Genomic DNA, 17012 nt, shown 5'->3' on the forward strand with positions numbered 1-17012 from the left:
AGGTACTCTTAATGTAGACTTAAAGTACAAATGTCAGAACCAAAATAAACAGTAAAACAGGTGGCATTAAATTTACCCAGCATTTTTCTGCAGTGCCAAAGAGCATTTAAGGATCAACATGCATGACACCTAGACTGGTGATATCTCTAATGTTACAGAATGAAAAAAATGCTTATAGTAATGGCACCAGGATATACTACACCCACACTAAAGGGGTGATTTTAGGTTCATCTTTGAAGAGCTACTATATGCTACACTATGTAAAATGATAGCATATCTGCTGATTTTTTTTTCAATCAAGGAGGTTGTTGTTTTCAGCATAATGAAAAAGAGGGAAAGCTCCACAAGGATTTAAAGATGATAATACCATCATCATCTCCAAGAAGAAATGCAGGAATGCTGACTGCAATCAACTTTTGTAGCCTAGTGATGTTTCCTAATATGGTGAGATCTCTTCCCAAGGACTATACTAGCGTTTATACTCTGTTATCAGTCTTGCGTACTGAAATAATGTGTCTACGGAGCAGAACATAGTGATCTGGAACATTACTGGGATGTTTTTAAACATTGTCGTTTTATATGTTGGCATTTGCAAGAAGACTGACACCCTGAAACCATTCATTTTTTTCCTTTACTACATCTATAAATTGAGTATTCAGCTTAAGGTAAAAGGAGGTCCTGGGTTATGACTTCATCAACAAAGTAGGAAGGTTTCTTATTGGCCTTAAGCTGAGTGTTGGGCTACATACCATTGTTGCACTTATGTTTTCTCTATTAAAATACGTTTTTATAAAGTTTGTGATTATGGATTACTGATATATATATGCCCTATTCCCTCATCCCTCGCTTAGGGTATGATTTGCTACCAGGTATGGGTTTTTTTGGTTTGTTTTTTGTTTTTACATCTAAACTATTAACATTCACTAATTAACCTAACAGTGGCCTTCCCCAGTCCCAGAGTCACAAATAAGAATGACATTTCTTGAGTCTTAGTGTAGTCAATGCTGCAAAACCTCACCTGTATTTTAAATGGTAGGTGATTGGAATGAAGCTTATTACTAAAGTAAGCAAAGATCTTACATAATTTCCAAATAAATACCTACAGCCCTGCAACCTTAGTTTTAGAACATGCTTTCAGGTTTTAATTCCTGACTAGCTGGAGTCTTATTCTGATAGTTTGTACTCACCTCTCTATCCAGTTTCTTTTTCTTTCTTTGGACAAACAAGAAATTGTTTCTATCTCTGTGTAACTTAACCACAATTAGAGGGGGCGGTCTTGACTAGATCTTAATGTGCACTACCTGTGTGATTACCCTACAGGATCCCTGACAGGCCTGAATTTTCCCATTTCAAAGGAGAAGAAAGTGCTCTGTCAGGCTGCTGTTTACTCAGAGTCTCTGGTCATTTACCTCCCAATTTCCTTCTCAGTATCTGGTCTTATTTCCAAACTAGCTTTTGATTTTAAATGATCATATTATTTTTTTCTTCTCTCTTTTAAATCAAAACAGCACATTTAAGCAGAAAGCACAGTCTGGGTTTGGAGTAGATTGAGTAACAAGTGTCAAATTGGTAGACTTTTGACATTGTAAGATTGGTGTTATTCACTTTCTCCTACTTCTAAGTTATTCTAGCTCTTTAAAAATACATTCTAGACAATACTACTAAAATAAAGTGCTTCACAAATATGTGTGATTTTTAATGGAACTAATTTTTTTTCAGTAAAATGTTCTAGTTCAGTATAAACCTGGATGTGGTGAAATAGGAATTGTAGTTTCTAATTTATATTTAAGATTGTGTTCATATGATCTTCCTTCCCTCGTTCCTTCCTGCTTTCCTTTCTTCTACACTGATTGAGATTTGGTTCTGTCAAGACCATCTCTGGCATTCTTTTGCAACTGAACTATAATAAATCATAGCGAAGGATGAACACTTAAATAAGTATATTTCAAAAATGATTTTTAAACTAAGGCCCCTTAGTGAACTGATGGTAAGCATATAGCTCTTTAAATTCATCAGCATATAGGCCTTTTGAAATGCTTTCCTCCACAGGAGTATCATCTTTTGTAGTTCTGGAAAGGATGCAGTCTTATGTTAAGTCTTTCTAAATTGAAGCATAATTTGAAAATTGGAGGCAAAAAGTTTCTGTATTTTCCCCAGTATAAGAATAAATAGTAAGGAGGAAGAAGAAGCAAAATAGTCTTATTTTTTCTTAAATCATACATTTCACATAGCTAAAAAATAAGTAAATTTCAAATTTGCATTCTTGTTTTGAAAAATCAAATGTTTATTTATAAAACAACCTCAAAACAAACTTTAACAAATATCTCTGGTTTGTGAAAATAGTGAGGGAGAAAGATGTATGCTTGGTCAGTTGGGTTGGAAATGTTTATTACCATGACTATACCCATATCTATGTTATTTAGCTTCAGGATAATGAGGCATTTACTTCGTTTCCTAAAAATAATCTTTTTTCTAAAATTAAGAAACAAAGCAAATGATTATTTTAATGCCTAAAAAGATAACTTTCTAAAAATAAAGCTCAGAGTTGGGTTATGAAGAATTTGTCAATTAAAATCATGTTTCAGAGCATGGATAATTTTAGTCTTCTTTTGGGGGGAGTTTTATGTCTTTGATATAAACCCTTAAGATAGGAGCCATCTTTCAGAAAAAGATGAGACTGATCTTCACTGTCAAAAGTGAGCTGTGTAATCAAATGGAGTAAAAACTGGCTGTATGTTTTTAAATAACTTTTAGAAAATTTAGAAATCTTTTAGTTTGGAAAATTATGAACATCAGAAACCTTAGGACTTTCAGTAGACATATAACCATATGGGGATTTGCTGCATAGGCAGCAAAATACTTTGGTCTTAGTGCAAGTTCCTCTTCAGGCCTGGAGAGGAACTTATACTCGCATAAAAATATTTTATTGGCACTAAACGATCAAAAGCTATCACTGCTTTGTTCCGAATAGCCAAACTCCAGGGATCCGTTGAAGAAATACAAAACAAGCAGAGCAGCAAGACTTCTAGGAAGCTGCTGTAAAACGTTATAGCATCAAGCCCCAGAGAAAATAATAGAGTAGATATTCGATAAATGTTTGTTGAATGAAAACTCATGGCTGAGAGAGTAATGTTAGTGTCTGATTATTATTTCTGGAGGTCTGCAAAGCCTGGATCTAGATCTGCTTTGTGTTAAATCTGGACTTCTGGAGACCTTAATTAGATTCGTTTCCACATGAATTATCTCACCTCTTGGTTGAACTGTGGCCTTCAGTTCAGTGTTAAGATTCCCCTCACCACTCTATGATCAGTCCTTCTCTTCTGTCTTTACCTCTGAACTCTGGAAATTCAGCTCTTGACTGATCCTTATTTTCCCAAGGATCACACACTGCTCCCTCCCTTCACACACACAAACTTTAAAAAATTTCACCTAACCAATACTTTTCTTACCTCCAATTTCTCATTTGTGATACTCACAAATATATATATATACACACACATATATACACATACATATACATACATATGTATACACACAATTCAGAAAGTCTTTCTAAATAAATACCTTATTTTCCAGAACTCTCTGTGTGGGTAATGAAGAGCTGTTTGGGGAACTTAATACTTTCCTAAGTAGGGAGCTCTCTTTAGGGAACTTATAATTGTTAAAGAATTTTTTCTCTTGGCTAAACCAAAGTCTTTTTCCCATTTATACTTCTTGTCAAATATGTGAAGGCAGTTTCCGCTTGTCTAGTAACTACTAGACCTCAATGAAACAAACTTAGACACTTAACAAACAAACTTAAACAAACAAACTTTAGACACTTTAATGTTACCTATTTAGAAGATCCATTACCCAATTGTTATATCAAATGATATAAGTGAAACCACTAAACCTTTTTTCATACACATGACTGGTTAGATCTCTTCCATCCTACACTTTGCTAATGAATTTTTAAAAATCTGAATGTATACGTGTTAAATTTTATGTGTTTGGATTTGGTGTAGTTAGAGTGTATCCTGTTGTATATCACCATCTTACAAGTTTATCATATGAAAAACTACATGATTATAAAGTGATAGATAAATGTTATTAGTAACAGTAATAACATTTGTGTGAAGATTTTAAGAATTTTAATTTAAGAATAGGTATAATTTTAATTATTGATTCTGTCCTCTCTAGAATTAGTTTTCTGTTTGCATATTTAAATAAACTTTGTAGGTTTTGTTAAATATAATATAAAGCATGGAGTCAAAGATAAGCCAAGCACTATCTCAGGAACTTTCAGGCTAACACACAGTATCTTAAATTCTGTGACAGTTCATCTAAACACTGCTGTCATCCATGCTGTACTTTACTATCATATACCAAAATGTTACCACTAGAAAACTTTCCAAACACTGCTGAATTCAACATCTGTTGTAGTTATGACAATCCTAGAAAGCCTGTCCAAAGGTTAAATTACTTTGATATGGTTGGTTCTTTATGGAAATGCATTTTGGCTTTCATTGATCACTCTATTCCATTTGTTTTATGGGATTGATGTGTCAGTGGGTTGGAAGTGGAGTTTAGCTGCAAAGTTTTTGAGTTTGGGCAGGCAATAGAAGAAGAAAGGAAATGGACCATAGCATTTAGAAGGAGGACATTTCCAGTAGAAAACAATTGTCAGTAGAAGCTGCCTCCATGACTGCTGTTCCACCTCAAAGTTGAACTTCCTGTGTATTTTATTTGGAAAGGAGCTGAGGTTTTAGCCAAAATGCTACATATTATTTCTCACAAAAAATGCCTGCAAACGTAAGCAGTAGAGCAGTGCTTGCTAAACCTATCATATTCATTTCTAAAGAAATCCAGCTTCTAATCTGTTTCCGAATTTTCCCAAGAACTCATTTTATATTAATTATGTAGCTTCTAGAGTCTGCCTTTTCTTCCTTTCCTGGCACTTCTCTTTCTTTTTTTCTTGGCTGCGTCGGGTCTTCATTGCTGTGCATGGGCTTTTTCTAGTTGCGGTGAGCAGGCTTCTCATTGTGGTGGCTTCTCTTGTTGCACAGCACAGGATCTAGGCACGTGGGCTCAGTAGTTGTGGCATGTGGGCCCTAGAGCGCTCAGGCTTCAGTAGTTGTGGCCCAGGGGCTTAGGTGCTCCGCGGCATGTGGAATCTTCCAGGACCAGGGATCGTACCCGTGTCCCCTGCAATGGCAGGTAGATTCTTAACCACTGCACCACCAGGGAAGTCCCGGAACTTCTCTTAACAGTGGTTTTGTGATGACATCTGTGAGGATTAACACCCTGGAAGAGAATCCATTTTGCACCTGGAAATTTTAAACTTACTTAAATTGAATAGATGTTCTTTTACTGTCTTTGCATCTCTTCTGACTTACAGTTCTCTCTCTACATTGCTTAATCTGTCCTTTCTGGTTTGAGGATCATGCTGTTTTATAAAGAAGATGGAAGGAAGCAAAATGAAGATGGAACTACATAGTTCTGGCTTTTCTCAGGGCTTAGCATTATGACAGGCTGAGCAGTGGCTTTTCCTAATTTTCTCCTTTTCCAAACTTAGCTTTTTTTTGCCTTCAGCATTTTTCACAAGCTTCAGATCATTATGGATTCTGATTTTAATCCTCAAGGATTATGATACTCTTATCTACAGGTAGGTTACGTAACTCTATCCAGCTTTTCTAAGCTTTCTTTTCACATCTTATCCCATGAGATTCTCCCTGCACAAGAACTGGTTTCTTTAGATTTCGCCCCAATTTCTTTTCCTTATTAGAATTATTTATTGCATAGTCAGAATGTTCATATTTTAGCATCTTCTGTGGCCTATGAATCACTGTCTCCTATAACCAGGGGACCATCCTGACCTACCTTTCCTTTTTTTTTTTTTTTAAACCTTCTTTGGAAAGATGTTTTCTCAAAAAAACCTGGAAGCAAATGTTCAGGGCTGTTCATTTAGGAAACATTAAATACCTCTTGAGGTTCAGGTTCAGTAACTATTCACTGTATACATAGAGGATTAAATCAAGGCCCTTTCCTGGAGGAGCTCACAGTCCAGGCAAAAGAACTAATATATAAACCGGTGAATGCAATACACTGTGGTGATTGCAAAAGTAGCCAGGATGCCAGCCATCCAAGAACTCAATCTAGTTAGTCTCATTCCTTGCTTCTTAAAGTCCTAAAATTATGTCACATACTCTTAGGGCTTCTATTTTTAAAAAAATTAATTAATTTATTTATTTGGCTGCATTGGGTCTTCACTGCTATGCGCGGGCTTTCTCTAGTTGCGGTGAGCGCGGTCTACTCTTCGTTGTGGCACGTGAGCTCATTGTGGAGCATGGGCTCTAGGCACGTGGGCTTCAGTAGTTGTGGCATGCGGACTCAGCAGCTGTGACTTGCGGGCTCCAGAGTGCAGGCTCAACAGTTGTGGCACATGGGCTTAGTTGCTCTGCAGCATGTGGGATCTTCCCGGACCATGGGTCAAACCTGTGTCCCCTGCATTGGCAGGCAGATTCCCAACCACTGTGCCACCAGCGAAGTCCTTAGGGCTTCTATTATATTCACAATAGCCAGCCTGTTCTTTGTTGGTCAGAAGTCCAGAATAAAATTTTCCCTCCTTGTTTCCAACTTGGGAAAGAGGGGTGGTCAGGAGGTGAATTTTCTCAGGTTTATTTTCTTCTGGTAGATTTAGATCTCAGAGATGTCAGGGTGGTTGACATCCTCCATGTCTCTGCAGTTTTATAATTCAGTGAAATCATATTCTGGTGGATCTGTATATCTTCTCCTGGATGATAAGTTCCTTCAGTCATCCTTGGATGTCCTCACGGGGCTTTTGTTCATAGTTCTCAGTTTTGTGCTCACCTAAATGCTTTCCTCCAAGCTTCCAATTTCAGATTTTATAGATTTCTTATAATGGCTTTTTGTCCCTCCCCATCATTTAGTTCTGTTTCTTGGTTCCATCTAATCCAGTTTATAATGCTTCTAAGAATGTATTTATCTTCTGCATTAACTTTTAAGTTTACTTTTTCTTCATTCGATGTACAGCTTTATATATAGACTTTTTTCCATAGGTATTTTTTCCTGTTTTTTTTTAAATAGATTTTACTTCCTTAGATCCTTCATAAAGCAAACATCTAGATGTTTTTCCTGGTTCTCATTAGATGGTCTGATTCTTCCCCCAAAACAAACATAGATCCTCGTAGGAACATTCTAGAAGAGAAAAGTACACATTGTGTAAAACACATCTACGTATATCGTGCAGTGTTCCTACTGTATTTTGTGATTAGCTGCTTCTCCTGCTCTCTCTGTACGGAATGCCGTTTCCCTTTTCCATATCAGCTTCTCTTCCCTTGAGCTTCTCCAGTCATCATTTATCGTGCATGCAGAATGGCAGAATTGTTCATTTTCTTCTTTGTGCCCCACAGGACTTTGTTCGTACCAGAACAACACTTACTATCACATGGTGTAGTTGTTTAAATGTGTCTGACCTCCCCTTCTCTTGGCCCATGAGTCCTGCCAGGACACGGACTAGTTGGTAGTGTGCTCAGTGGTGAGAACAAACACTTTGGAGTCAGAATGGGTATGATTACTGACTTCAGCACTTTTGAACTATATAACCTTTAGCAAATTCTTTAAACTACCAGAGTCTACTTAGTCTCCTCATTTGTAAAATGAAACTACTACTTACTTAGTTCATTGGATTGTTGGTACTAAGGTAATCAAGTACATCAAGTGCATAGTGAGTGAATGAATAGTGTCTAGAGTAGAAAAGTGGATAGAATATAGCTAATAGGCCTGTTTACTATCCTGTACACATAATATTAGAATATCTTTTTTAAAAAGCATTCCTTATTTATTTTGGTGCATTGGATTTTAAAAATTATATTTGCTTGTGTTTTGGCATCTCAAGCAGTATTGAAAACAGCATTTTAGTGGCCTCTTTTTTCAGAGAGGCCTTTTGGGCCCCCAAATTTAGCTCATTCCTGCCGTCAGAAAGATTTGCATCTTTTTTGAGAGAACAGCTTGATTCGTAGCATTATACAGATGTGAAATAAATAGACTTTTTGGGGGAAGGTGGTTTTTCAGCTCCTCTCAAGTTGGATCTTTGACTCAGCAGATATCTTGAAACACATCAAGTTTCTAAGACACTGAGCTGCATGCTCAAGTATCTATAAAATAGCCTATTGCAGGCCTTTCATTAGAGTTGTGAGAGAAGATGTGAGTACACATAAGGGTGTACATACTGGATGTCACAGCACAGTGTGCTGCCACATGAGTGTGGTTCAGACCACAGTGCTGTCATCCAGAATTATCTGAGTGGAAGACTTGGACTTTTGGAAGATTGAGTAAAAATTAGTCAAAGAGATTGGGAAAGCATTCTAGACAAAGAGAAAGGCAGGAAGTAAAGACAGAGTCCAGAAAGCCTAAATCATATTTAGCTAATCCTCAAGGCCTCTCTTTTCCTGTTTATGTCATTTCTACTTCCTTCTGCTAGTGGGAATAAAATTTGACTGTTTATTGTTCAAGTTCTTCTGTTCTCAGAACTCTTTTTCATTGAGTTCTTAGAATTTTTCACATAGTTTAATCTCTACTTTCAGATCTATTAAATCCTTAAGATTTTGTGCCCCAGCAAATCTGCTCTGCAGTAGTGGTCTATCTTGCTTTTTATAATAAAGCATAATCTTAGAAATTTGAGGGTCAGTTCTTTTTAAGTAGAATAACATTTTTTCACAAACAAACTGATTTTATAAATCTGTTTGAAAGAATTCATTCATATTTTAGTTAATAAGTTGAAATGATTTTTGTGACTGTCCTAAAGAACAACATGCCTATGTCATGAAGGCTTTAAGTTCTGATAGGAGAAATTTTGTGTGTTCTTTAAAGTTTGGTTTTGCATATAGGACAAGCATAATTCATTTATATTTGAGTTGCTTAGAGATATGTTGAAGTTTGAGAAAGTTTAGGCTTTCTTGAAATCATATACTGGTGGAGATGGACTCTGTCCCCAAACTCACAGGAATTAGTATCTAACAGGGCTGGGGGCAGAGTGGGGAGTGTAGTGAGGGGTAGAGTGGCTGAGACAGGCTGTACTGTATGTCCTTCTAAAAATGCATGAATATTTGAGTATCTAACTGGTAAGAACTAACCATAATGGGAACTAGATTTCTGATGGACCCCTTGTACCAAGAAAGATTTGTTTCACTAAGTAACCTACCTATTGGAAGTAGCCTCTGGCTTCGAACTGTAAAGGACAGCGGTGAAGAAAAGGAAGATAAATCTTGTGAGAAAAAAAGATCAGATTGAAGACTGAGGCTTTGGGAAGTAGCTATGAGATAAGGATTAAAAACGGATGAACAGAAGAAACTCTTTCAAGAATATTTTGTGACTGGAACGCTCAGTGACTACTTCCCAGTTGGCAGAGACTGCTACCAGAAATATATAATAACTTGAAATAAGAGGTCTCTGGTCCTAGGGACTGCAGTCGGGAATGGAGTAGCCTAAGGATCAGGGCTGAATATGTGAGCCAGTTGTCCCTGCCCAAACATGAAAGTGGACAAATTGGTGGATTTGTGACTGTAGTTACATCTAGCTAGTTTAATTAATAAGGCCTATGTGTTTATAATAAAAAGACCATGTGGAGGGGGTACCAAAAAGGTAGAGGCAAAATTCCAAGCAGAGACAGAATCCCAACCTGGTGGTGTAAACTGTATTAGAGGAAACAAAAACTTGGAATAGCCTTTTGTTTTAGGGTTCCCCCTTAAGTGTGCTTTATTTCACCATGTTGTCATTATACATAGATCTTCTGTCTTCCCTCTTAGCAGATCTTGTTTTTCAAATGGAATCTTATTGCTACCCTAAAATGGAAATAGATGAAATCAGGAGGTGGGAGGGGTGTGTTGTCCTACTACCCTGTCCCCTTCCTCCCCAGTGGCTCCTGAGGTGGTTTTGCAGTCCGTGAAACCAATTTGAAAATTGTTCTTTTAGGTGAAGATTTTATGCAAGCCAGAAAAACTCATTGGCTTGTCACCAGTGACAATTTATCACAAGGAGCAGATTTTCCACAGTCTTGTTCTCTGTAGCAAAGTTTTACATTTTATAACAATATATTGCAGTTAATCTGAGGAAATCCACTTGGCCGCTGTAATGTGTGCTCTTGCCTAAGCATTTGTCTTTTCCTGCTTTATGATTTTCTGTGAAAGGCCTGATGTCAGACAGAGCTTCATTTTATTTTGTAATATAATCATTGCTTATAAAATGCGTATGTGTATTCCCTAGTAAGTAGTTCGACTAGTTTAGTGTTATGTAAAAATACCAAAGATAGTTTTAACCTGTCGTGGGGTTTTCAGGCTCAGGGCATCTACGAATTTTAACTCCATGAACTTAACTCCATGAATGAAAGACTGCAACTCTTGTTCACCCACCAGCACATTTCCACACATGTGCCTAACTAGCCTCTCTTTTTACTAAACTTTTATAGCCTTTATTAATCATGTACAACCCCATGACATTTCTTCTGTTGGTTTTTCAGGTTGTGGTTATTGAGTTTTTCCCATATTTGCATTGTCTCACCATCTAGACTTTAAGCTCCTTGAAAACAGGAGTCATGGCTTAAGGGCTTTGCCCTCCTTAGACACTGTAGGCATTCAGTAAATAGTTGCTTTGACTTTTATCTTGGCAGCTTTAACACATACATTTTTTGTTGTTGCCACTGTTGCTAAAATCTAGACTTGTCAGCTGCTTAGTGAGCGATGATTGGCTTGTTACGGACTGGGTGTTAGGCTACCAGCAAACTGGCAGAATTTTAACCATAATTTCTTCTTTAATAAAATGTGTTCTGTGCTAGGTAAACTGAAGTATACTGGTACTTCTTACACAATGAAATATGAGAGTGTGGTATATGGCATCTTGAAAGTACTTTAAATTCTGTCTTTGAATTCTACTCTGAAAAATAAAACTACTACAAACAACTTCACCCGCTCTCCCGCCCTCAAATTATTTAGAACCGAAAACAGTGGTTTTGTACATATTTGGAAATTATAAATTAAAATTAATTTTTTAACATCATAAAACATTTAAGCATATTAGCAATCCTTTAAAAATATACAATCCTTCCCTAATGTATTACACTACTACTAATTAAATACTTTAAAAATAAAATTAGTATCATTTAGTATAAAGTATGTTCAGTGACTTGATTTTCATTGTAGTTTGCTTATGGAAAGTTTAAAGGGCTTTCTATGTCTTCTTTGTCTTTGTACTGTGTTGGTGGTGAGAGGCTTGTTAGTTAGATTGACTACACAGTACCTCTGTGAGAATATCGGGTATTATCCCTCCATTGCTAGGAGGAGACTGTTGTGCCCAGAGCCAGTTCCTGGCAAGTGAGAAATCTTCCTAGCTTGGCTTTTTGGAAACTACTATCTATTCAGTATTGAGTATTAGAAAAAAATTGTTGTTAGGCACCTATCAAGTAATAAATGGTCTTCAAATTGCTTTCCCTTCTCTTATTTTATCCTTACGAGAGAAGAAAGCAGATGTTATTCTTACTTATGAAGCATACTAAGAGACTTACTTACATGCTCCAGGTTATATTAATTACGGTTGCCTTATACAGCCCATCTGCAATTTTCAGCCCAGTGTTTTCTCCGTTAGACCTACGGACTTGTACATAGTGAATCGTATGCCAGTGTGAAGTCGTATATAAATAAAGGGAAATGAAGTTGCATCAGGTTGCATCCAGGTGTCCTGTCCTGGTACTATTTAAAAGGAAATGTGTATTCGAGTGGAATTATTTAGAGTCCTAGAAACAAAGGAATCAGCTTCCTTTGTGTCAGTGGTTATCAGCCAGGGATGGTTTTGCGCCCGCCCCCCCAGTAGCCATTTGGCAATGTCGAGACATTTTTCATTGTCAGAATTGGGGGTGGGGGTAGTTGTGCGCACACTGCTAGCATCCAGCAGTGCTGCTAAACATCCTACCGTGCACAGGACAGCCCCCTCACGACGAGGAGTGAATTACGTAGTCCAAAATGTCAGTAGTGCTGAGGTTAATCAGCCCTGCTGTATGTATCGCAAGGAATGGAATTACCAGAAGCCCTCTCGGCCAAAACAAATTTGGGTCAGAGGTGGGGTGGGAGGGTGGGCAGGGAGGTAGAGGAGGTGATTTCAAGTGTGGCTGTTGAAATTTTCATGGGGTTAGGATTTATCTGATTTCCTTTTTCTTGCCCCTTCCTTGTGCCAACACTTGGCATAGCAGTAGTAGAGAAAACAGTGAAGAAAACTTTTCTTCTTGTAAACTACTTAGAATAGTGGTCCCATTCCCAGAGCTAATGCGTCAGTCCAGTTCCTAGTGACACTCACACCTCCACTATAAACCAATCCTCCATGCTATCAGGCTCCCAAGATGTCTAGGCACATGACTTTGTTTTTGGCAAGATTGTGAGAATTATAAACTAGCTAATTTATTCCCCAAGGTATCTTATAATCATAGTTCACCTGGGAGGATCTAAGTTTCTCACTGTTTCTATATCATGTGCCGTCTGTGAATGTCTTTGGCTAACATACTCTTGCTTGATTTCATTAGCCTAAAACCAGAGAAACAAATATCTGTTTTTTAAATAGATGTTATTTTTTTAGAGCAGTGTTAAGTTCACAGCAAGATTGAGTGGAGAGTACAGAGAGTTCCCATATATCCCCTACCTGTGAACAAATGTCTGTCGATTTTATTGTAATACTGGTTTTCAGATAAACTTTATATAAATGCAAATGTTATTCTGTTAATGCAAAGTTCCTTAGTTCCAGTTCTCACTAACTGTAAAGCAAAAGTAAGGAGAAAATGGGTTTCACTAAGTTATGGGTTTTTTTCTTTTTCCCTGTGCAGTGAAAGAGGGAACCTCAAATCATCTGCATAGGCTTCTTATTGACTTTGGCTACCTAAAGTTCAAGAGCATTAATCTTCCTTAAAATTTTCCCATGTAGTTGTACATCACCTTTTTATATCAGGGAGATTTTATTTCCCTCCTGTGAAGTTTTCCTTGTTTAGAGTTCAGTTTTTGGTTAATTGAAAACAAGTTAAGTTATTCAGTCTGACAGTGTGACTACTTTAAAGGTTAGAATGTAGCCACCGAACCTTCCTGTAATTGGGGGTATTCTAGGACTTTATTAGTGTCATCTTGTTAATGCCTCATGCAGCTGGAGTGGACTACGGGGTGGGGGGAATTGATGATTGTGTTGTTGATTAGAATTTTTCTCCCCTGGCTGCAAATTCCAGTTTGTTCCTTTAGCGAAGTATTTCTCCTACTAGTCATGGCTGATGGACATACTATAATGTTTCCGTGTTTCTTTTTTGCTTCCTTTTCATCATGGGTCTCACAAGCCCCTGGGATTTGCCTTAAACATTTAACCTATTAAAAAACCAGTTAATTGTCTATACAAATATAAAGTAAATAGTCTATATAAGAGTGAGAGCTCGGTGTTACTAAAAAAAAAACAACTCAGGGTCTGGGTTTCAGGTCTTGATGGTACAAGTCATGTGACATGTGCAAATTATTCTAGAGTCTATTTCTTTATCTGTTAAATGCACACTATTCCCCCTGCTCTGCCTACCTCACAACATGAGGATCAAATGAAATAATAATGGACTATAAGAGTGCTTTGTGAATTGTACAACACAATGCAAATGTCAGATAGGATGCAAATAGAAGGGTAAGCTTCAGGAAATTACACTGATTGTGAATTGGAATTCGGTTTGAAGAATTTATTTTCCTTTCTATTGACTAGTCTGTAGTGTAGATTGTCTTTTCTTCATCTAAGTAAATTCAGAGATGACTTTTGTTGCATTTGGTTGTAGTTTTTTGTCTTTTTATAAATAACATCAATAGGGTCAAAAGCTTCACTTGCTGAAATGTTATAATTTGGCATAGGTTAGTGATTGGTGCAAAGGAAACATTATAAAAAGAAAACTCTGAATTCACCAAATAGCATAGACTGTACCTGATCGACTATCGTTGTCATCGTCGTCATCATCATCATCAGTGGTGATTGCTCATCAATTCTGTAGAACCAGAAATAATTTTCTATGCTCTTCTCAAAAACCACAGTTGGTAGTTTGACCTACCATCGTATTTTCAATAAAGCAGTTATTCTAAGTAGTAGTTACACTTTATGCTTCCCCTCCCCTCCCCCCAGCCAATTAGTTATATACCATGTGGCTTCTGGATGGCAGTAGATCAAGTGAGTTTAGTCACAATTTATGAAAGCCTTTTTATCTTGATAGTATTTTATCATATTTGATGCTGTTTGTAAATAGAACCAGAGAACTAACTGTAGTACTCCAGGACTTGTGTTTTAAATGATGGGTAGAACTGTAAGAATAGAGTGGGCAGACTGCTGGAAATGATTCCATCTAAAAGGTAGCTTCGCCCTTGTCTCCTTGGCCTTTGTGACTAATGGAAAAATACTCTTCAAATTCAAAAGCCTATTCATTACTGCCTTTCTCCTCTGAAATACATGATCAGTTTTATAATCAGGAAGAACTTAATTATTTTTCTTTTTCTATTGTCTTATGTTTATTCTTCATAAAATGACTTTTCTTTCATTTAATGGGCTCAGAATACACTCCTATATTGAACTTTACAGCCTTGCTTTTTTTTATAGCGTAAATCAGCTCAGCTGGCTAAATGCCCCACTAACTGAAACTTCATAATGTAGCTGGAACTAAATTGTGCTCTGGAGCATTGAGTCTTTAAACTGGATTATTGACTTACAAGTGAAAATGGTAAAGAGTCTGTAAGAAGGACAAGGATCCCTCTCCTGATCCTTGAGCAATTTTTTCCTCACTTATTTCAGGGGCTCTGAGCTCATGAGCAAAATCCTAACCAAGTTTATCTTGCTAGGAAAACCCATTTTAAATGCTCAATAAAGAAAGAATAATTCTTCTCCCGCTTAACCACTAAAGAACAACATATGTTTCTAACGTCAGCTTTTTATTTTTTTTTTTATCTTTCATTTTTTTGTTGGTAAATCTCCCAGACAACAGCAGTTCTGTAGAGAGTTTAAATATGAAGGAATGGCAGGACGGGCTAAGGGCACTTCTACCCAACATTAACATCAACTTTGGTGGACTGCCCAATTCTTCTTCCCCCTCCAACGCCAGCCACAGTGCACCAACGTCCAACACTGCCACCACCGACAGCCCGAGTTGGGACAGCCCTGGCAGCTGGACAGACCCAGCCATCATCACAGGTAACTTTCTCACTCCTTCAGCTCCACTGACTGCCATCAGTTTGGTTTTTAGCACAGATTAACTAAAAACAAGAGGTCACTTCAACATAATCTTCCCAAAGCCACAAGTGTGTGGTAGCTTGTTTCGTTCTCCGGGGTCACGTAGCCTCAGTTAACTCTGTTGGCCTAGTTGTGTAACAAGGCATTTGGTACCTAGGTTGCTTCTTTTGGTGTAAGTAGGTGCTAACATCTGACAGAATGTGTGTATTTTGTAGGTCTCAAAGTACAAAAGGATCTGACTTATCCTCTCAAAGGAACATACTCCACTTTAAAAAATAAAGCTCTCTATTATAAGGCTATCTTGTTCATGTATCCCTATTAGAGAAGGAGAAGCACAATTGGGAAATAACATCATGCAATCCTGGGGACTCATTTTGGCAACTCTGCCTCTGTGACACTGGGGGATGATGTCTGTATAGTTGAAGAGGAGGCATGGGTTTGTGTGACAATAAATCGTGGTCATTGTGGGTGGGGAATAAAAGGAACATAAGATTGAGAAGGTATTATTTGGAAGGAGTTTAAAATTGTAATTCTTTGTTTCTTTTTGGAGAAACTAAGTGCCTTAAAATTTTTTGTTTGATGAAATTCTTATGCTTTCTGCACAAACTCACCATTTTCCTTCTTGTTTTCTTTTCTCTCCTTAGGTATTCCAGCATCTTCAGGAAACAGTTTAGACTCTCTTCAAGATGACAATCCTCCACACTGGCTAAAATCCCTTCAGGCCCTCACAGAGATGGACGGCCCCAATGCTGCTCCATCACAAACCCACCACAGCGCCCCCTTCAGCACACAGATCCCTTTGCACAGAGCCAGTTGGAATCCCTACCCTCCTCCTTCAAATCCTTCCAGCTTTCACTCGCCACCCCCAGGCTTTCAGACAGCCTTCAGACCCCCCAGCAAAACCCCCACAGATTTGTTACAGAGTTCAACACTGGACCGCCATTAGGGAAAGAGGAGAATTCATTAGAAAATGCAGGATTTGTCCCACCCTGTTTTTGCCCTCTCAGCCGACCCACAGCTCCCTTCTCATCTCTTATGTTCTGAAGAATCCAGTTCCTGATCAGTTTTGTTCCTCCCTACCCCCAGATGCAATGCGATCGCAGGGTCATTACCATCTTTTTTTTTATTGTAAAAGTTTCTGTTGATCCAGCATTTGAGTGACACTGTTGAATGTTTTCTAAAAATGCCTTTTTAAGGAGGAAAGAAAAGAAATCAAAGGGCAGTCTCGATACTTAGAAAATTACTGCTTGTCTGTTGCGCATAATAATGACATAATCTGCTTAGCAGAAAATGATGATTAATTTATAGGGAAGGTGAAGTAAATGCATTATCAACTGCAGAAGTTTGAAAACCAGGTTGATTGAAATGAGATGGCTAAATGCATGGGGGAAAGCAGTGGTCCTGGCATCCATCTTGTATTCAACTTATCACTATTGCAGGGAAAATGCTTTTAATTTAATTTTTAATTCTTTTGGCAAGTTGATGGAGAGGACTCGATTGTGTTGTTAAGCAAGAGAATTTATCGGAAGTTGATGGAGAGACAAATTGATCTGCGGTAGTAACTGGCCTATTGCTAAAGAGTTTAAGGAGGGGAGAAGTGATTTTTTAAAGGAGAAAAAATTTTGGCTTTAGATTTAAAGTAAATTCAAATGTTTTAAAGAAAAAAAGTATTCACAGATTTAATACCTATGCATAATATAAGTGCTGAAATATAAGTGATTTCTTCAATCTTTCTCCTCTGTCAGAAT

The 17012-nt window shown here is 37.5% G+C and overlaps 1 protein-coding gene across 5 annotated transcripts in view; it reads left to right on the plus strand.

The window, feature by feature from the left end:
- Positions 1 to 16346, plus strand: part of CNOT4 (CCR4-NOT transcription complex subunit 4) — a 139754-nt gene extending 123408 nt beyond the window's left edge. For 3 of the 5 annotated variants that reach the window (XM_030853912.3, XM_030853911.3, XM_030853913.3), the window contains 2 exons: positions 15013 to 15225; positions 15909 to 16346. In XM_030853912.3, coding sequence (XP_030709772.1) covers positions 15013 to 15225; positions 15909 to 16210 — 515 coding nt within the window. In that variant the 3' untranslated portion in view covers positions 16211 to 16346. The remainder of the gene's footprint in view (positions 1 to 15012; positions 15226 to 15908) is intronic. The other 2 variants (XM_030853915.3, XM_030853916.3) reach the window with 1 other exon arrangement.
- Positions 16347 to 17012: the final 666 nt, after the last annotated feature.

The sequence above is a fragment of the Globicephala melas genome, chromosome 9, assembly GCF_963455315.2.
Source record: "Globicephala melas chromosome 9, mGloMel1.2, whole genome shotgun sequence".
NCBI lineage: Eukaryota > Metazoa > Chordata > Mammalia > Artiodactyla > Delphinidae > Globicephala > Globicephala melas.